This window comes from Gekko japonicus, unplaced genomic scaffold, assembly GCF_001447785.1.
Source record: "Gekko japonicus isolate JY-2015 unplaced genomic scaffold, Gekko_japonicus_V1.1 scaffold53, whole genome shotgun sequence".
Lineage (NCBI taxonomy): Eukaryota > Metazoa > Chordata > Lepidosauria > Squamata > Gekkonidae > Gekko > Gekko japonicus.
The window spans coordinates 240,134-262,280 of NW_015162474.1; the positions used below are offsets into that span (position 1 = coordinate 240,134).

At 42.9% G+C, this 22,147-nt stretch overlaps 1 protein-coding gene across 1 annotated transcript in view; it reads right to left on the reverse strand.

Annotated features, from left to right (window-relative positions):
* LGR5 (leucine-rich repeat containing G protein-coupled receptor 5) overlaps positions 1-21,720 on the reverse strand; it is a 140,212-nt gene extending 118,492 nt beyond the window's left edge. Inside the window, exon 1 of the mRNA XM_015405690.1 lies at positions 21,497-21,720. Coding sequence (XP_015261176.1) covers positions 21,497-21,720 — 224 coding nt within the window. The remainder of the gene's footprint in view (positions 1-21,496) is intronic.
* Between the last annotated feature and the right edge of the window lie 427 nt (positions 21,721-22,147).

Genomic DNA, 22,147 nt, shown 5'->3' on the forward strand with positions numbered 1-22,147 from the left:
AGTAAGGACTGCCCCACTCCCAGGACCACCGGAGAATGGAAGATTTGTATTCACTTACTGTGAAGCTTCCTTCTTGGTGGTCTGGGAGTGGGGCAGTCCTACCCACCCAGTTTCAGGGGGCAGCTTCTAGAGGTTATTTTGGAGGAACATTTATGAAGTTTCTCTGAGGCGCTAAAACAAAAAATTGTGAGTTAATTGGGTGAGAGAGTGACAGAAGGTTTCAATCTTGGTCTACACCTGCTGGAGGGGCATAAAGTTACAAGGCTGGTTGCCCTGAAAATCGAGTTTCACTATGGTGGGGAGTGATAGGGGCTCTTTTCCTTAGTGTGATGTTAGGGGATGCACGGCTTGGAGACGACTGGGATGTTCCCAGGGGACAGGCCCCTCCGCTTCCTGGATTGATTTGAGGAAACCGACCCTGTTCCAGAGGAGGAGCCTATTCCCAAGAGTAAGGACTGCCCCAATCCCAGGCCACCGAGAAGGAAGCTTCACGGTAAGTGAATACAAATCTTCCATTATCATAGGGGAATGCAGAAATGAGATTACTGGCAGTATAAAGCTCAGGATTTTTAAAAAGTCTATGACTATACCTCTAGTCAAATGAGACACACAGGCTCCCATACTCTCTCCTCCTCTCATGCACACAATTTTCCTAACAACTCCCATTTGTTGTTCACTGCAGAATTTGATAATATGGTTTATACTTTCATTCCAAAGTACAACTGAAGCTGACAAGAAAAAAGTGCTACTGGTGAGTGGAAGGTCGGACCCAGTATTTAGATCATCATCTGTTCTGGATGGGATCCCTTTGCAGGAACAGGTCTGTAGTCTGCAGGTGCTCTTGGACCCAGACCTACTGCTGGATGAACAAGTGGCAGTTGTGGTCAGGAGTGCCTTTTACCAGTTTCAGCTGGTTAGCCAGTTGTGGTCTTTCTTGGACAGAAAAGATCTGGCAACTGTGGTGCATGTCCTGATTACATCTAGATTAGATTACTGAAATGCACTTTACTTGGGACTACCCTTGAAAAGTGTTTGGAAACCTCGACTGGCGCAGAATGCTGCAGCCAGGATGTTGACTGGAGTGAGCCACAGGGATGGTACCATTCCAGTCTAGAACCATCTACACTGGCTCACACTGGGCACAATTCAAGGTGCTGGTGCTGACCTTTAAAGACTTATATGGCTTGGGACCAGCATGCTTGAAGAACAGCCTACTCCCTTACAAACGTACCTGACCATGATGGACATCTTCTGAGGCCTTTCTTTTGATGTCCTCACCTTCTGATATTATGTAGGTGACAACCTGGGACAGGGCCTAGTTAGTCATGGCACCCAAACTCTGGAAATCTTCTCAGGGAGACAGGTCTGTCCCCTTCTGTTGCTACCTGCCAGCAGGTGAAGAATTCTTTATTTTGTCTGGCATTTCCTCAGTGATCTGTCTTTCCTGCCCTGTGTGTGTGTGTGTGTGTATGTGTGTGTGTGTAATGTGGAATGGGGGTTAAATGCTTTTTAGGTGTGTTTTTATAATGCTTATTTTACCTGTAAGCCATCTTGGTTGCCCTTATGAGAGCAGAAACGTGGGGTATAAATTTTGTAATAAATAAATAAGCAAACAAACAAACTGAAAAACCACTTTAAACCAGGGTTGCCAATTGTAGTTTTGAGAAAAAGGGCAAACCATCATTTGCTGAATTGGACATTTCCCCAACTCTTTCCTGTGGAGGATCATCTAAACCAGGGATGTTGAACTCATTTGTTATGAGGGCTGGATCTGACATAATTTTTTTTTTTAAAATTGTTTTTATTATTTTACTGTATAGTACGCACAAAAACAGGGGGGGGGGAGTAACAGAACAATAAGGACAGAACAGGAACCAGAACAAGTGACTTCCCCAATACATAACATATGAGGGCTGGATCTGACATAAATGAGACCTTGTTGGGCCATGCTATGTATGTCATAAAATGTAATGCCAGGTAGCAGAGATATAAGCTCTGTAAAGGACAAGAACACAATTAAAGAATTTTTTTTACTTCAAATAAAAAAAATACTTAAAACCAGGGCTTTTTTTTCTGGGGGAATGTGCTGGAATGGAGTTCTGGAACCTCTTTGACAAAATTCTTTTAAAAATGTTTAAAAGTTCATGAGTTAATATTCTTGCTGACAAATTGGAAAAATGTGGTTTGGATCCTATGACTGTTAGGTGGATCTGTAACTGGTTGACAGATCACACCCAAAGAGTGCTTGTGAATGATTCCTCATCTTCTTGGAGAGGAGTGACAAGTGGAGTGCCTCAAGGATCTGTCCTGCGACCTGTTTTGTTCAACATCTTTATCAATGATTTGGATGAGGGGATACAGGGAATGCTTATTAAATTTGCAGATGATACTAAATTGGGAGGGGTAGCAAATACGGTAGAAGACAGAGTCAGGATACAGGATGATCTTGACAGGCTGCAAAACTGGGCTAAAACAAATAAAATGAATTTCAGTGGGGATAAATGTAAAGTTCTGCATTTAGGTAGGAAACATCACATGCATAACTATAGGTTGGAGGAGACTTGTCTTGGCAGTAGTGTATGTGAAAAGGATCTGGGGTCTTAGTAGACCATACGCTGAACATGAGTCAGCAGTGTGATGCAGTTGCTAAAAAGGCAAATGCAATTTGGGGCTGTATCAACAGATGTATAGTGTCCCGATCATGTGAAGTGATGGTACCACTTTACTCTGCTCTGGTTAGACCTCACCTAGAGTATTGTGTTCAGTTTTGGGCACCACAATTTAAGAAAAATATAGACAAGCTGGAACGTGTCCAGAGGAGGGCAACAAGATGGTGACGGGTCTGGGGACCAAGTCCTATGAGGAAAGGTTGAAGGAGTTGGGTATGTTTAGCCTGGAGAGGAGATGACTGAGAGTACTTGAAGTGCTGTTATATAGATGATGGCACGGAGTTTTTTTCTGTTGCCCCAGAAGGTTGAACCAGAACCAACAAGTTGAAATTAAATCAGAAGAGTTTTCGGCTAAACATTAGGAAGAACCTTCTGACAGTTAGAGCAGTTCCTCAGTGGAACAGGCTTCTCCGGGAGGTGGTGGGCTCTCCTTCTTTGGATGTTTTCAAACAGAGGCTAGATGGCCATCTGACAGCAATGCTGATTGTGTGAATTTAGGCAGATCATGAGAGGGAGGACAGTAAGGGTTGCCTCAGTGCTTAGTTCTTGTGGCCCTTTGTTACATGCCCAGGGCAATGCTGATTGCCACTTTGGGGTCAGGAAGCATTTTTTTCTCCAGGCCAGTTTGGCTGGAGATCCTGGAGGATTTTTGTCATCTTCTGGGTGTGGAACAGCAGTCACTGTGGGTGTGGAGGGGGAGGTATTTGTGAATATCCTGCCTTGTGCAGGGGGTTGGACTAGATGACCCTGGAGGTCTCTTTGAACTCTATGATACTATGATTCTATGAGTTTTCAATATACAAACTGAAAAGTTCATTTCTCTCTTGAGAGTTCTGGCACCTCTTTTTTTTTTAAGAGTCCTGCTTAAAACATTAGCACTCTTGCAATATTTTGTTTATTTAACAGTCTCTGGTAACTGACACTCCTTGCTCTGGATTACTGTATCAAAATAGCTGTGTTGTAGCAATCCTGAGTATGCTGTTCAGGTGTGTATTTGTAAGCTGCAAACCTACTTTTCATTTATTGATATTCATTACAGAAATCTCATGGTCAATGCTCTGAGCTTAGGACCCAGGGCACTGCGAGCTTTTGTACATAAATTACTTTGTTTGCTGGTCAAAAACGTGTGAAAGCATCATGACAGAGTGATGGCTATGTGTTTGTCTACTAAACTATAGTCTTCCCAGAAAAATAACTGCAACTCCTAGGAGGCAGTGTAAGAACAGAGAGAAAGCAATGTATAATTGTCAGTATCATCCTACTATCTGGGAAGCCTAGGTTCAAAATCCCCAGTCTACAAAGGAAATGTGCTGGGTGAACCTCATCTGGACATACACACTCAGCCTAATCCACCTCACTGGCTTGTTGTTATTCCACATCTAAATAGTTCACATTGCTTCCCTACTGAGAAAGACTGGATCATGAGGACATGAATACAGTGAAAAAGGGGAGGCAAACCCAGTTGCACCCAGGAGAGCCACAGCATAACGAGTCCAACAAAACACACACAGGCTGCAGTCACACACACTAAATAATCCACTTTCAACCCACTTTCAATGCACTTTCCAACTGGATTTTACTGTGTGAACTGGCAAAATCCAATTCAAAAGTGCATTGAAAGTGGATTGAAAGTGGATTATTTAGTGTGTGTGACCACAGCCACACACACACACACACACACACACTGTAGGAAGGCACACAAAAGCTCATACCTTGAATAGAACTTCGTTGGTCTTAAAGGTGCTTTGTATTTCTCCCGTGCAATTGAGGCAGCCAAGCAAAGGGGAGGAAGGAAGGAGTCTTGGCCAATGGAAGGAAATAAAGGCTTGCCTTTGTCTCCTGTGTGATTAAGGGAGCCTGGTCAGAATGTAATCTCTGGCTCGTTCCCTCCCTCCCCCTGGAAGGAGGAGGGGGAGGAGCCTCAGCCAATGCAGCGAACAGAGGCTTGCCTATCTATCTCTCCTGTGCGATGGAGAGAGTCTGGCAAAGCAAGCTGCAACACAGCAATAGCAGAACGGGAGAAGTTAGAAGGAGAAAGCAGTTACTCAAGGGCCAGATAGGAGCCCTGTGGGGGGCAGATGTGGCCCATGGGCCGCATGTTTGACACCCCTGATCTAAACTGACCTTGTATTAAAATAGTACTAGAATTTAATCTGTAATAATATGCAACCAACATTCTTTTCAGTAGCAGGAAAACAAAATCTTTCACATAAAAGTTGATTATACTGCTAAAAACATAGGATAATTATTTTTCCCCATCAGTTGATCATATCATTTAGTATAAAATTGCTACTCCTCCAACAATATATTCTTAGACCCTATAAAATGTTCCTGGGTGGTCTCTGGGCAGGGAATACATTTTAGAGGGAAAAAGTAAACAGAAAAGATGTTTCTAACATATGGCTATCTTGGAAAAACAGATTTGCATTTTGTTCACTTTTGGAAGAGTCTTTTACAGTCACTAAATTGTAGACATTCTAGCTAAATCAAAAACTCAAGGCCAATAAGAATTTGTATACACAACTGACATTTATATGGATAATCTGAAAGTTTTTGCCTTACCTACAGAACCCTCAAGAGTTAACTTTAGTTTTACCCAGGGGTCATTTCCTGCAGGAGCTCACAGGAGCGGAGCTCCTGCAGTAAAGATCCCAGGGGGCGGGCACATGCAACAAGCTCCACCCCCTGCTCCCAGCAGCCCTCAGTCAGAGCAAGAAGCAGCCAGGTAAGTTGCAGAGCTCCCCCCGGCCCCCCTGGTCCAAAACAGTCCAGTGGCACATTTAAGACTAAGTTTTATTCAGGTACATGCTCTCCTTCCTCTGTGAGGACAGATCTGCACATTCCCCCCCCCCAATAGCTAGCAATCCAAAACAGTCCAGTGGAGCCTGAGTGGTGGGTGTTGCCTTCTGACACACTTCTGGTGATGTCAGGGGGTGTGGCATATGCAAATAAGTTATGCTAATGAGTTCCTGCACCTTTTTTTTTTACAAAATGACCCCTGGTTTTACCATTTCTCTTGTCTTCAGAAATGGGAAGACTCCGTGATAACTTTTTTTTTAAGTTGGAATGAACAGATTTCTCCAGCTCTGCCCCAATAAGATTTGTTTCATTTTAATCCAGAGGTTTCATTCAAATGGTCTTCTGTCAAATTGTGTGGAACTTTGAGGAGCAGAACCATAGTTGCCAACCTTCATATGAGACCTGGAGATACCCTAGAATGACAACTGATCTCCAGACTAGACAGGTCATTTTCTGTGCAGAAAATGGCTGCTTTGGAAGGTGGCGTTATATCCTACTGACACCCCTCCCCTCCCCAAACAGTGCCCTTCCCAGGCTGTACCCTCAAATCCCTAAGAAGAACCAAAGGATTAAAGAGGGGATGCTCCTCATTTCCCTAGTGTAGGGTTGGCAGCCCGCAGTTCCCAGCGGGGGTTCCCCTGCTTTTGGGGGCTCGGATCTGCTGCTGGCAAGTTATCTAGTGAGGGAAGCCTCATCCCCACACAGGGACGTTGCCGGGCAGTGTCCCAGACACAATGACATCACCCAGAAGTGACATCATTGCACTGGGGATGTCAATGGTGATGCTCTAGTTTTGGGGCAAACTACATGGTTTTGAAGGCAAAAAACAATAGAATTTTGCTCAAAAACTAGAATGACACCCCCTGATGTCCCTGACATGATGACATCACTTCCAGGTGACATAATTGCACTGCATGTGCTTTGCGCATGTGGCAGAAGATCCCAGAAAGGACCCAGGAGCCCCCCCCCCCGCTGTATAGAAGGTAGGACCTGGCAACTCTACCCCAATGGCCATAGAGTTCATGGGCAAAGGGGATGGTGGTGGTGAGTAGGTTTGTGGGAGTGTGCTTCCACAATCCTAACAATCAAGGATCTTAAGAAAGGTACATCAATGTGTTGCAACATTAAAAACAAAATAACAACAACCTTTTTAAAACTAGCTTTCCCGCCAAATTAAAACACTTTAAAACAAAAATTTCTTGGCACACAAAGGGCTAATTGTATAGAGGTTTCTAATTTTTGTTGCTGTTTCTGTTATATATACAAAAGACTAGGGATGGGCACAAACCACATTTTTGCAGTTCAGTTTGTGCCTGAACCACAAACCAAATCACATATCTATACGAATTGGGAAGTTGGTTTGCTAACCGAATGGGTTCATATGGATTCATGATCCCTGCTTTCTGCTCTCCGCTGCTTTTCGTGGGGAGCATAAAACACAGCTGTAAATAGCTCCAAGCCATTTAAACCAAACAACTGAGCGGTGGTTTAAATGGCTCAGAGCTGAACCCAACAAAGCCCCTTTAAACAGTTAAGCTGCACAGAGTAAACTGCTCAGCATGGATCAGCTGTCTAAAGTGGCTTTTTGGGGCAATGAGCCCCAAGGGACTGGCTGCCCAAGAAAGCCCCTTTAAACAGTGGTGTGCGGGAGCAGGCTGCCCCCAAGGCTCAGCTGCTTCTGATATAAACAGCTGAGTGGCTGGAAGCAGCCTGCTCCCACTGCTCAGCTGTTTTGGTGGCTTTTGCAGGGAGGAGAAAGCAGGGGTTTAAACCCCTGCCTTTTGCTCCCCACAAACCTGTGAACCTCAACAAACTGCCATAAAAGTTTGTGGAGGTTCGTGGCCGAGCTGCATTTCGTGAACCATAAACTGGCCAAAATTCATCACAAACAAAGGTTTGTGAGCTGGTTCATGCCCATCCCTACAGACAACCATAAATGTGTACTTGTGCAACACAGAAACAAACACATACAAATGGAAAGATAGGAGGTGAAAAAAAGGGACCCAAACCATAGGTTGACATTACACCTGATTCATGTCTAAACCTGTCTTTTTATTGTGTAGTAAAGTTGCCAGAAAGTCTGGCATAGCCCAAGAGTATGATGTCTGAGACAAACTGAAATAGTAGCACAAGGTCAAGCAGTGGTGCAGGGATGTGGTACGTGAAATGTGGAAGGGAATTTCCAGTCCTACCAAGTCAATTCTGGCCAGGAAAAAGGCAGGAGAGAGCATGCAATCCATCAGGTATGCATTCTGCTTTACTTATTTCCCATCTACGCACATGAGAAGCCACTCTTGCATTTCTATCACTGTGGGTTCTCCAAGTGTAGCAGAAGAGATGCAGTGCAAGATAGATAGTTGGAGAATTCAATATTTCATCATTCTCTGTTAAATTATAGTCTCTGGGCTTATTCACACAAAAAGGTGACATTTGCTTCCTCTATATAAACACACATCACCTCATGATTGTGAGCCAATCCCATTTATTAAAGACAGGAATCCATCATGACAGCTATGCAAAATGTATGCATTGTTCATTGAAATATGAAGGGATAATTTAGCAGTCTTGACAGCAGAATGCCACAACTTTGATTTCTCAGGAAACATATAAAGATATATGCTGACATTACTGAATGTCCAAATTTGTTTTCTCTTATGCTGCATGACTCCTTCATTCTGAAGATAATTGAGTTGAAGTGTGCAGCATCATTACCCTCCAAAGACAGAAACATTTACGAATATGTATTCACAAATATCTGAAGATAAATATACTATATAGCTATCAAGCTGTAGTTCCATATGTACTTTCAGGTGGGTGGATTGGCCATTAACTCACTGGGAGGTCTCCCAGGAGACTACCGCCCTAGAAGGCCTACAGTAGAGTCCCCCCTCACCTGGGCAACTCCAGAGTCTGCCCCCCCAGGCACTCATGCAGTACTGCTCCTCCTCACACTCCTCTTGCTGTACCAGTACATCCCCCCTCCCGGAGGAAGAATTCAGTGGCAGTAGAAGGGATTAACCAAAAGAGAAAGGTCCAAAAATCTGCAGAGCAGACTAGGCAAACAAGCAAATGGCACAGCTCAGTTTAGAAAGTAACATACAAACCCCAGACTTCCTAGCACAAGTAGGGTTGCCAGGTCTGGGTTGAAAAATACCTGGAAACATTGGGGGTGGATCAGGGAGAGGGGGAAGTTTGGGGAGGGGAGGGGCCTCAGCATGGTACAATGCCAAAGAGTCCACCCTTCAAAGCACCCATTTTCTCCAGGGGAGCTGATCTCTGTCAGCTGGAGATCAGTTGTAAAAGCAGGCGATCTCCAAGCCCCACCTGGAGGCTGGCAACCCTAAGCCTCAACAAATCTAGCCAGGTTTTGAAGTTTGCTTTTGGCAACTTGCCCCTCCCACCTTCATTATCCTCAGTTCCAATTGTTTTTGTTTTACCTCCTGCTTCCTTTTAAGCATGCTTTCTTTTTTATCCCCCCTTCATCACTCTTTCTGTACTTCCTCCTTTCCCCTTGTGTCCCACACTGTCTTCTGTCTGCCTCTTGCCCCTGCAGCCAGCTACTGCTCAGCTGGGTCTGTCCAGCTCCTTTGGTCAGAACTGTTCGGCTCCCTCCCAAGCACATGCAATTGCATCTCTTTGCAGCCTATGCATTGGGCCTGGCAGCCTTAAGCTTCCTTCTAGCAGCCTGCTGATAATCAGGCTTCCTGCCATGGGACTGGGGTACCAACTACAAGTCATTCCCACACTCCTGAAAGTTTTGCTTCCCAGAGATGTCAGAAAGTGTGTGTACATGTGCGTGTGAGCATGTATGTGCAAGTGTGTGTAAAAGAGGCTTTTCCTTTCAAATTATCCAATTTTAGGGGCAGTTCTAGAAATCAACATCAGCACAGAGCTAGAAACTAGACTGAATTTTTATCTTTTAATTTTCCTTCTAAATTAAGTCTTTGATGCTCATTTCTCTGTATTTTAGCAGTACAATAGTATTTTAAAATACTTGATTTCATTGGCATTAAACTACAGTTCAGTAATAATACCACATGCCTAGACAGTGCTGCTGTGAAAGTGATTCCCCAGTCTATGTAAGTGTTTGCATTTATTTTGGAATTGCCATCCTGTAAAAAGCAGAACCCCATGCATAAAGACTTTCAGGATTGTTATCCAAGTCAATGAAGAGTTTTATCTACCAAGTACCTTTATGTAGTTACCTTCCAATGTGATAGCTAGCAGCTGGGAACTGTCAAGGAAATTATTTGACAGTTGGTCATTTATAGCTCAAATGTCAGTTTGACAGCTAGTGATCTAAATCTCATCTTAGATCAGCTGGGTTAAGTAACTGATAGAGCTGATTGGTCACTCAATTAGCAGGTGACAGTTCAGCTAGCATATAGGGCAAGAGTGAAGAAGCCAGAACACACAACACAGAAGGCGGGCATCATCACATGACAACATCATGGTGGTGGATGCAGACTGGTGAAGAGCATGTGAAGCTGGAAGAAGGACCTTCACACTCTTCAGAACTTCCACTGTCTTGTATCATTGCTTCTGGGAAGACTGTTACTCAAGATGTATGCTTTGGAGCTGTATGCTGCTTAGGATCAGTGTATAGAGACTAGTTAGATAGTTTTATTGTTTTGTCTTTGTCCCATTGTACATTCTTTCCCCCTACTTGTATGCTTTTATGTTGTCTATCTTTTGTAAATAGAGTTCTAAATTCTATTTTTAAATATTGGAGTGAGTTACTAGTCTAGAACCCAAGTTCATTTTATTCCAGTGTTACAAATTTATGCTACCAAAAAGAATATTTTTCCAATTGGATGTATCTAAATTCCTTTTATTTTATAATATCTTGGCCAGTTGACATCACTGGGGCACCCTGATATTGTGATAAGTGCAATACAGATGATCTGGATAGAAATTACACCCACAGAAAGAAAAAAAACCTCAATTGCTAAGCGGTCGGGTTAGAACGGATAAAAGGAAGTACTTCTTCACCCAAAGAGTGATTAACACTTGGAATTCACTGCCACAGGAAGTGGTGGCGGCTACAAGCATGGACGGCTTCAAGAGGGAATTAGATAAGCATATGGAGCAGAGGTCCATCAGTGGCTATTAGCCACAAGGTATAGATAGGGACTCTGGGGCAAGTGATGCTCTGTCATCTTGGTGCTTGGGGGGGGTCAACAGTGGGAGGGCTTCTAATGTCCTGGCCCCACTGGTGGACCTCCTGATGGCACTGGTATTTCTGGCCACTGTGGGATACTGAGTGTTGGACTGGATGGGCCTTTGGCCTGATCCAACATTGGCATCTCTTATGTTCTTATGTTCTTACCTTTTGTATGATTTTGGTTTCCTTTCATGCATTTTTCTGCCTCTACAATAATTTTTTAGAGATGGTACAATAAAACTGTATTCAGTATTCCAAATGTGGCCACCATTCACTCTATTTAAAAGCCTCAAATTCTTTTAGCCTTTCCTTGGAGAAAAGGTATTCAGTTTTAAAAAGGAGGATGTGAGGAGACAAGATAGAGATTCATAAAATGATGCATAAGGGGACAGTGACTACTGTGTTTCCCCGAAAATAAGACACTGTCTTATATTTATTTTTTCTCAAGAAGACACACTAGGGTTTATACTACAAATGCATAGAAATCCTGCTAGGGCTTATTTTTTGGGTAGGTCTTATTTTCGGGGAAACAGGGTATAGACAGAACTTTTCTCCCTCTCTCAAAATACTACAGTTTGCCATCACCCAATTAAATTAAGGAACAGTGCAGGTAGACAGGTAGAGCACACTAACCTGAGAGTAAGCCTCATTAATTAGAGTGGGGCTTACTTCTGAGTAGCCATATACAGGGTGCTGATGCAAGCTGCCCCACGTTGGGCTTAAAAGCAAAGTACTAAGATGGGGGTCCACTATGGAATTATTGTTTTCAGGGCTATTTTAGCTCCCCAATCTGCCATGAGCCCTGACATATAATTTTTAGATTACTATATACCATATGTGGCATACACCAGTATTTATTTATGTTGCTAGACAATTATAGACTGCAGTTTTTATTTTCTGCAACAGATTTACCACATTTTTTCAGAGCTATTGATTTTGTGCAGTATGATATCTGAAATGTTTACTTTTATGCTAATATAAAAGGAGATCATTCTTTATATGGAAAAGCTACTCAAACACTTAATAGAGCAGCTGACCAAGATAATGTATAATCTATGTTAGCAAAAGTACTGTGGGCCATATTCTAGCAAGCTAGGACACAGCACTACCTTCTGAAGTGGAAGATTTTGTTTTTATTCCTTTAGCAGTGCAAATTACTATTTATTTACACTATGAAAAATAGCTTTATAGGGTTGGGCTGTTGTAATAAACAAACCTTATGAAGAGTGCAGTCTTCATTTGTTTTATTCAGAACCTCTGCAACTTTATTCCTACTGACATGGTAACATAGTTTGCCTGTCACACTGGAGCCTTCACCCATAACAGTGGTCCCATTTTCCTGATTGCCCACCATCATTTTTTTTTTTTTGGTAAACAAATTTTATTTTTCTCAGGAATACAACGTATACAGTTAAAACATTTCATTCTATCAATTGTCTACCCCATTCCCAATTCCTCCCCTCCCTCCGGTGGCTTCCCGCAATGCTTCCCCCCCTGCTCCAAATTTCTTCATATCATCAACTATATCAATTTTTTATCGTTACAGTCTAAAGATAACATCATTTGACTTAATATTAATCTAAACATATTAAGTTTTGTTTCACATCCCAGTCTGATTGCCCACCATCATTTTGAGTGGCAGCAGGAAAAAGATAAATATGGTTTTACCACAGAGTTTCCAGCGAGTCTTACAGCTACCTATGTAACTTCTGTGGGGTTTTTTTTAACCACAAGTGATGTGGCACGGCAACCAGCATCGTACTCCTCCACATTCCCACCCACAGCCCTCCCACCGGTTGCCAGGCACTGCCTGGGAACCCTAGCACATATATGCTCACATGCTCTGATTCCCTTTTTGACTTCCTAGAGCAGGCAAACCATAGTTTATGTCCAAACCATCAAACTTTGCACTCAGCTGCCAAATCAGAATTAGAAACCATGTTCAACTGTAACCTTCCATTCTTATGAAGTACAAGCACAAGCCATTGGTTCCCAGTTCATATGTAATGGCAAACTTTAGTTCACTGCCTCAAAGAGGAAATCAGAACATGAAAAGGGTAAGGGGGAGGGGAGGAAGACATGTAAATCTAAGACTTGCTCATCCAATTCCATAGTATGGTCTGCCACTGCAAATGAACCAAATGACATTCTTCTTCACCACCAGAGGTACACAGAAGTTACTCATTGTGAGTACAATCCATAAAACAGCCATTCCTATGCCAGCACTAGGAACCAAACCTATTGGACATGGAACTGCACAATCCAGCTGCCATACTACAAAGAACAAGAGTTGTTGTAAATAGCCAGACACAAAAGACCTCAGTCAGGGAACAGGACATTGTGGCCCAACAGCACTTGGCAGGAGAATGTTTTGATTGCTCACAGCAGTAATATCAGTGGATGTATGGCTGAGCAGCAGTGCAGACTTGACCTCAGGTGTGGCTGGGATTCACTGGGGATGAGGGAATGATCATTTATATGGCATAGCTGAGTTAAAGCCCAGGCCCTCTGTCTCTGAAGGTATTGCATTGTTATTGTGCTATTTTTTTTCCAGGATACAAACTGTAAATTCAGTTCTCCTGGTTACATTCCCATTCTCTTCTGTTACATTATAGTGAAACTGGCCCCAGACTCTAAGTGGGCAAATAAGTTATAACAAAGTAGCATACATTACACTACACTATCCTACACATTCACCTGGATGTAAACCCCCACTGATTTTAGTGAAAATTATGTTCAAGTATGCATTAGTACAATAAATCAGAGCCTTAAGCAAGAATGGATGGCAGTGTCACAGAGCACATAAGCAGAAGAAATTCTGAACTGTTGCAAATGGATTGTGATTTTAATTGTAAGCTTTTGAAAGACAAACTGTGCTGGAGAAAAGGCTGCGTTAACAAGGGAATAGTTGAAGAAACCCTAATCTCTACTGGCATGTTGACTGGGAAGGTCACTTCCATGCACGCGTTCTCAGCTGGAGTTGGGCTCCCTCTGTCAGCCCAATTGTCCTCTGCACTCCAGATACTAAGACAAACTGAAGGTGCCTTCACTGTGCCAGATCCTTGTATTTTACTAGTTTAAAGGGAATTTCCTTTTTCTCCCCTGTCAGCTTACATATCATTTCCACAGAGCAGTCACCACAAAAAGGAGCATTGTGTGTGCAAGCGCCTTTTCAATTCCTCCCCCTAAAGGCACACAACCCTGAATGAAAACAATGCAGAGATTTATTCTTTACCACTGCTGTTTAGCAAGCAAGAGAAAGTGACAAGTATAAAAACTGTTTCAGTTGTTTTAACAACTAAAAGGAAATTCAGTACTTTAAAAAAATAACAACTTGAAAAATGCCACTGGCTATTTTTTCACATAAATCAAAGTAAAAAAGATTTTTAAAACTAATTTTTTATAAAGTAATCACCCCACCCATCCACCATAATCTAGTCGTAAATTAGAAGGACTCCTTCATTCGTAAAATGCAATGATTAAAACAATACACTAGCTAAAACAGTGAACAGATCACGAAGACAGCTAGAAGAGTTTCCTAGCCTGAACGTGTGTTAAATGACAATACACCTTTGAACTTACCTTTATCTTTGCATTTTATAAACAGATCTTTGTTATGTAGAACAGTTAGTGTACTTTTTTAAATTAAAAGATTCTTATATTTAAAAGTTTTAATAGAGAAAAGAATTAACTTTTGCAAGATACTATACTAGCATAACAACTGCAACCATGTAGGAAAAGTTCAGACTAATAGTGACCCCCATATTATGGAATACTTCTTCTGGCAGGTAAAGAATATAGACAAGGTGGGTCTCTCCCTCCACTTGAGGCTAAAGTCTTGACCATCACTTTAAATGACCCAGATTTAAAAACAGGACTAATCAAAATGTTAAAAGGCGACCCCCCCCCCCCCGAAAAAAAATACAACAGAACAAAAATCTGGCCACTGATGGCAAGAGCAATGACAAAAGCACTTTAGGTAATTGTATCATGCATCAATTGAATGTGCATCAGTTTTCAACTCATTAACAGTAAAGATATGCAAGGAACAAATAAGGCAAGGCAGGCCTATTAGGAAGACAGGCCAGTCACCTATCCTGGACTAGCTGTCTCAAGAAAGTCTATGAAGGCTGCAGTCACACGGAGCATTAGCCACGCTACTGAGACGGATGATAGGCGGATTTTCCAGGCGCGATCACACCGCAACATCTGGGAAGCGTAGAGCTCCCATGGTGAACCCGAGGCTTCCCACCGAAGATGCGGAGTTAAAAACTAGTACCTCCAAGGTACTAGTTTCCGGAAACCGTGGGGCAAGGGCTGGGGTCTGATCGCACCCAACGGCGCATGTGCACAAAGAGGAAAGTGAAAGTTCCGTTGCTCTGCAGAATCGTGCATGCCGTTGGTGAGATCGCGCCGCACCGCTTCTTTGCCGCGCTGCAGGATCGTCGTGTGATCGCCACCTCGCCCCTACCCACGGGACCTCGACGGGACCTGTGATCGGGCAGCTGCGCGTTATTTTGCTCCGGCCCAAACTGCCACACTCCCCCCCCCCACATTTTACGGCCCGTGTGACCGGGACCGAAGCTACTCTAAGACTAAGTAGTATAAAGATCTTGATAAGATTTATCCTCTTATTTATATAACAGATCTAGTGAATTGTGCTGTCTAATCTATTTTGTTAAAAAGAAAAAAACACACTATTTGTGATTTTGTCACCAACTTATTCTTGTGGTCTCGGACAGCTACTTAAATTCCAGCATCCATTACCTAATGAATAGAGATGGTGAGGTTTTCTTACAGCACAGAATTGTTATGGCTTTTAATTCCACATGTAAAGGACTTGCAGATCCTGGATCTTAGTTTTCCTTACAGCACACTGATAAGAAAACACCACATTTGTAACTAGAAAGAGAGGCTCTCAGTTTACCATCAGTCAGATATCATGTAAAATTTACATTAATCAACAGGAATAATGTGTGTGCTATTAGGCCTAAAGTAAATAGGAAACAATTACACTTTAAACATTAAAGGCCTCTTGATATACAAATGTGTAACTACCAACAAAAATATATGTTTTAATATTTCCATTTTGAAATATAATCAAGAATAAACTGTACAGCTGATGCATTTGTAGTATTCATTATTTTTATTCAACAGCGGGCATGTCATGCTCTTAGTTTAAACAATGCAACTAGGTTTTTTTTAATATTATTCATTATTTTTTCATTTAGGTACTCCTTCATCAGCTCTCCTCATCCATGAACTCCTTTTGATGTTAAAAGTAGGTCTATCAAGCAGCCTTGCTTTATACATGAATGGGGAAGATGATGATTTAGAGCTTGTACTTGCATTGGCAATCTTAGCTATTAGTCAGCCTGGGGGCCCCAACTGCCATGCAACTGCCTTGGCTGCCCTCCTTGCCACAACCACAATATCAGCTTGACAGGTAAGAGACAAAAGCTGACCTCCCCCAACTGACATATATTTGCCCCTGACATGCTGCAACTGAGTCAAGGTGACACACAGTGGGAGAAGGGGTACTGCAAGGCACTGCTCAATCAGCAGACAGCTCTGGCCTGTCAACTGGCTGGCATGTGAGAGGGTGGGCAAGCGGGTGGATGGCACATGGTAGCCCCTCTCGCTCTATGACTCAGTCCTTCCTTGATGCCAGTAGAGAGCACCTCCCACCAAGCAGCCAGCTGTTGTTACTATGTGGTTGGCTCGTATGCCAGATTGAAGCTGTGTGTGAAGGCAGCACGCACAACTGCATCATATGCTCTTTCTTCTCTCCTGTGGCCCACTGAGCAGCTATTCTCACACTGTGCTGACCCCCACAACAAACTCACAGGTGACTAGGATTACCAGTCCCAGGCCCCACCCCCTGCTGCCAATCAGCTGGCCAGAGGGGGGACTTACCAAGAGCAGGAGGGAGGCCCAGGCTACATTGCAGGTGATGCGGCAACATCACTTCTGGTGTGTACTGGAAGTGACATCCTCACGTCAGTGATGTCACGGTGGCACTCTGGTATTTGGGCAAAAACTTTATGGTAGCAGCCATTTTTAACATAGAGTTCTTGCTGAAAAAAACAGAGCATTGCCATGATGTCACAATGTGCTTATGTCACTTCAGGTATGTCCCCATGTTGCCAGCAACGTAGCTTGAGCTTCCCTCCTGCTCCTGGTAAATCCCACCCCACAAGTTGCTAAGAGGAAGGACCTGGCAACCCTACAGATGACTGAGGTATGTGAGGGTGGGAATAAAGAGGATGTGGGGATCCCCCTATTTGACTTTTGTTCAAGGCCCCATAACCACTAAGACCATTCCTGTTGTTTGCCCATCATCATCATAGAAAGTGGTACTAAAACAAAAGACTATACTGTGGCTCAATCACACCAACTCATGGTTTGAGTTTCCAAACATACAACAAGCAAACTAAGATTTGAAGCAGCTTTAATTTTCCACCCTCTCAGCTACCAGTTCACACATTATGGAGTACACAGGTTGGTTCTGGGATCCCTACTCTGTGTAACAGTCAGATACGAGTTACAAGTTCTTAGTTCTTGCACACGTGGTGCGCAGTTAGGATTTGAACACCCGAGTTTCCCCATTGAACCAAACATTGCCTTGCGACTGTTTCAGCTCAGATAAGTGGAATGAAGGGAAAGGGAGAACTGAGCACTATGAGCACAGGAATTGAGGAGAACCAGCATGTCATGTCTGACTGTTATACAGGGGAGGGCCCCCCAGAACCAACCCGTGTACTGCATAACATGTGGATTGGATTCATGATCACTCCCATTTCCATCATGCAATAGCTTTTGCAGGCAGAGCAATGACTGTGACTACATTTATTGACTGACACCAAACCACATTTGGTTGGCAAACCATATCTTATGATTTAGGTTTGTTGGCCAGTTACAAATCATGGTTTGCCAACTGAGGCATTATACCAGACCATACTTAAGTTCCCTCAGCCATGTTCTGACATGATGCCAGGAGGACTGAGCCAGTAACATTGCAGACAGATATATCAGTGCAAATGTTTATAGTGCTTTTGCAAGACCAGCTAATCTGACACAGGAACCAAACTGATGTTTATTTCTGAAAACACTGTTTAACAATATATCCAGAATGCCAACTTCTGAAATACTGCAGCGATAAGAATTTTGTATCAACTATGTACATTGGTAGTGCAAAAATATCACATATTTAGGCATCAATCCTGAAAAAATATTTCAAAATATATTTCAGCACTTGACATCCAAGAGTTTTACTTACTGCTCATATTTTAGCCATTGATTAAATCAGTGTTTACCAAGTTATATGATGGCGTAGTTTTAGCACACCTGCCTTTTCTCAATCAAAAGATAAAAACTCAGTGAAAATAACAAAGGGTAGCATCACCTGAAATTTTCATTAAGCATTGCTCAGGATGATTGAAATAACACAAATACACTATCCTGTAATACGTTTCCTGCCCTGCAATCTAAATTCTTCCCAAGAAAACAAAAATATATCCTCCTGGAAAGATGCAGTGAGTCAACTAAGCATAAGGAAAATGCTATTCCACAAAATGTGTAATGCTGAAACTTGAAAACATTTTTTTTTAATTAAGAGGTGCAACTCATAATTTCCAACACTTCTCTATCCTCTGTTTTCTTATAAATCAATTTTGGTCTGTCAGTCTTGTGTAATTAACACACTCTTGTTACAAATTCCATTGGATGCAGTGAGACTTACTTCTGAATAAATATGCTATAAATATGTAATATTTATTTGGAAATGAGTTATACTCAAGTAAAAGAGAGTTCTTTTAAAGTAAACATGATTAGGATTAGGATGTAAAGCATGCCAGATTGTGTCATACATGAGGAAGAGACATGTCTTGCATTTGCAATGGATCGGACAAATGCAATGCCAACAGAGGCCTGTATCAGCTATTTTAAAAATGTAGGTAAGTACCCTTGCCACATAGACCCTAAGCCAGAAACGTCTTAGGGCAGTCTTTGAATCCTCTCATACAAAGGGGTTTAAGGCAGTCTCTTGTGTCAAGGTTGCCATGTGCAGAATATTTTTGCTTTATAAACTGTATCAGAAGCCTAATCTGTGATCCTGAATTCACACTCTTAGAAGTATGGTCCATTGTAATCAGTCGGACATTCTTTTAAGTAAATATGTTGAGGACTCAGATGTATGGAGCAATTAAAAGGAATGTTATCTACTTAAAATGCAAAAAGTATTCATTACTGTATTGTATTGTATTATATTATAAAAATGGCAGGAAAACCAAACAAGAACCAAGACTGCAAATATCACACACTTAAATGCAGAGAACAAAGACAAAGTTGCTAGGTAGAATATGGGTATAATAAATAAACATAATATATTTTAATATAGTTCCACTATCTTATCATTACAAAGGTACTTATTAAGGCAACTGTCTTTGTGAAATCATGTACTTTACATTTCACCATTAAGACATCAGAAGTGGGAGCTATATAACGGAAAGCAATAAGTTTTCCATTCACAGAGCAAGAGCTATCAATTATGAAGTACGCATGGACACAAAAGCGTATACCCAGAATCAAATTTTGTTTGTTTTAAAAGTGCCACTGAACTCAAACTTTGTTCTATCTATTATGTGTACCTCTTATTCCAACACCCTAACATCTAACATTAACATATATAGATTCTAGATAGCTGAACCAAAGTGATCTTGTCCTAGATCACAGATGCATCCTCTGTCTTTTCCTATTGCTGTATTTCCCAGTCTTCATTGGCAACTGCTTTATTTTAGCTCTCAGGAATCTAGATAGAGATCAGTTAAAAATTAAATCAAATTCTGTAGTTCAAAGCCTTGCCCCGAGGATCAAAGGTAAAGATAATAGCCAGCAGGTCCAATCAAGTTTCTGTTATCTCATTTTAATTACCCTATAAACAATACATCATATAACAGATTTGTGTAAGTGTACTGTACCTATTCTGAATGGGTAATAGAATAGCCATGTCTATAAATATTTTATATCCCTTTTTATGATCAACAAGTACTAAACAAAATTTTTTTTGGAAACCAACACACTAGTGACATTATGCAAGAAACAAATTCGGTTTCTATGAAATGTGCCGCAATTCCTGTTCTAAGAATCCCAAGTGAACAAGGCTTTGACTCTGAACTGAGATCCCCATTTTCCCATTTGTACAGCACCGCCTCAAGACACACCAAAATAAGGCAACAGCATACAAATACTGAGAAGCCACAATGGATAATATTTTCCCAGCTTGTAAGATAATCACATGTTATACATTAATTCTTATGTGAACTGTTCTATGAGAGAAATGTTCCAATACAGGTGGGTATTTAATACTCCTCACCAGTGCTTTCCCCCCATTCAGGCTCACCAAATTCACTGCTTATTCACTGTACATGACAGACAGATGATTTATGCCTGTAGCCAGAGATCACACTTGTACAGTCTATATCTCCAGACAATGAATATATTACATGAAGTACAGTATGGCGTAGAGGTGCACTAAGGATCCTAGTCCTCAAAGAACGGAGTGTGCAGCAGTCTTCTTCAACGTAATTAAGAGAGTGATTTGGTGATTCACAATGGAATTCTAATCAGAGTCACACCCTTCTCAGTCCACGGAAGTTAATGATCACTGGAACAGAAGGTATAACTCTAATTAGGATTGCACTATAATGCTTACAGTTTTGATGTGAACACGGATTGTCTGCATTCTAATGGCATCGTTCATGATGATGGTTAAAATGTTCATATGTGGCTATACTTGTAAGATCTTGGTAATTAGCTACTGAAGATTTCATGGTGCACTGAAAGTTCCACATTGGTGTCCAGGCACCACGTTTGGGAAGTCTGCACTAGAATCACCATGCCCTAAGCTTTCTACTGCTTGGGTGTCATAATGTGGCAGACAGATATGTGTCTCTGTTTGCCCTAATATTTCAGAACCACCCCCTAAATCTAGATCATCACTGTGTCATCGATACAACCCTTCTTTAAACTAAATCCCAGGGACTATGAATTTCATTTCACTATAAGCGATAACTGTTTTAGCAAAACATGGTATTCCACACCCATTACAGGTGTCAGCTAGTTTAGCACAGTTATTGGATGGTCTCTGTATTTTTCTTGATTACATAAATTGATCCTGTACCTTCCTGAATTTCATGACACTCTGATCCTGCTTATTTGTCCCCCTCCCCATATTTCCTACATAAAATGACAATAATGGGGATCTAGAGCAAGAAAGTTTCTGACGGAACAAAATTGTGTGGGTTTTTAAGGTGCCACAAACAGACTCCAGTTTATATGATCTCCTGGAATGCTCCTACAGAATAGATATCCCAAGTTACAAACATTAATTTGGAGGTCCTACAACTAAATTCACATGCATTTCTACAGAAGAGCTGGTTGTCATAAAACAAACCTTTAGGGTCAAGAAAGATTTACAGTTTGTGCAACAAACTCAAGAAGTAACCACATTTCAGGGATGCACTCCTGATCCCTTTGCATATAGTTACTAGATCCCTCCTTCTTTGGCTATTTTGGAAATGGTTGCCCTTTTACTTTATTTGCTCTCCACCTTCCTTGCTTCTTTGCTATCTAGGTGGGTCTTCTGTGATGCCATCTGGGACCCAACCTAGACCCTAATTTGTTCCTTAGCACCTAGGAATTTGGCGGTGAACCCAGCCGGGACCGAAGGCTGTAAGGGAATCCCTGCGTTTGCCGGGAGCGGCTACCGGTGCCTCTTCCCCTCGCCCCCCACCCCACCCCGGCCGGCCGCCGCCTCCATTCCGGTGGCTGGCGAAAGGCGCCCCTACCGCGCGCCACAACTTACAGGTATGAGGCGAAGATGCTGAGGTTGGCGGGCACGCTGGTCAGGCCCAGGTCCGAGCAGTCCACTCTCAACAGCATCCCGTCGGGCTCACAGTGACAGGTGGCCGGGCAGCTCCTCTGGCGTTTGCTCGCAGCGCTGCCCGAGCCTTTGGCAGGCGCCGCATCCAGCCCGAGCAAACCGAGGAGAAGGAGCGCGCGGGCGGCCACCGCCGAGGAGGTGTCCATGGTGCCAGGGCGCGGGGGCGGCGAGGAGGGCGCGGGGGCTTTGCTGAGCAGCCGAGGGCGCCGCTGTCATCCCCCGGGGTGGTGACTGGAGGAGGGTGCCGAGAAGCGCCGCCGGCTCTTAGCTGGGCTCGACGTTGGGAGCCTTCCCGCCTCAGCTCGGGATGTGCGTCGTGTGCGAGGCGGGGGGAGGCTTAGCGCGGCAGACGAAGCCGGCGCGTCTGTCCCTGGACCTTGTGGCGCAGTCGGGACGCCGCTGGCGCGCTGCTCTCTGTGGCAGCATCTCAGTTTACACGCCGTTTTAAAGAGTTGGAGTCTGAACCGCGCGCGCCCACTGACGTCGCCCAAACGTTGCCCGTCGCGGCGCTTCCCCGGCTCCTGCCAGCGCCTGTGGGAGGGCTCAGGCGAGCCAGAGAGCTCGCGAAGGGGC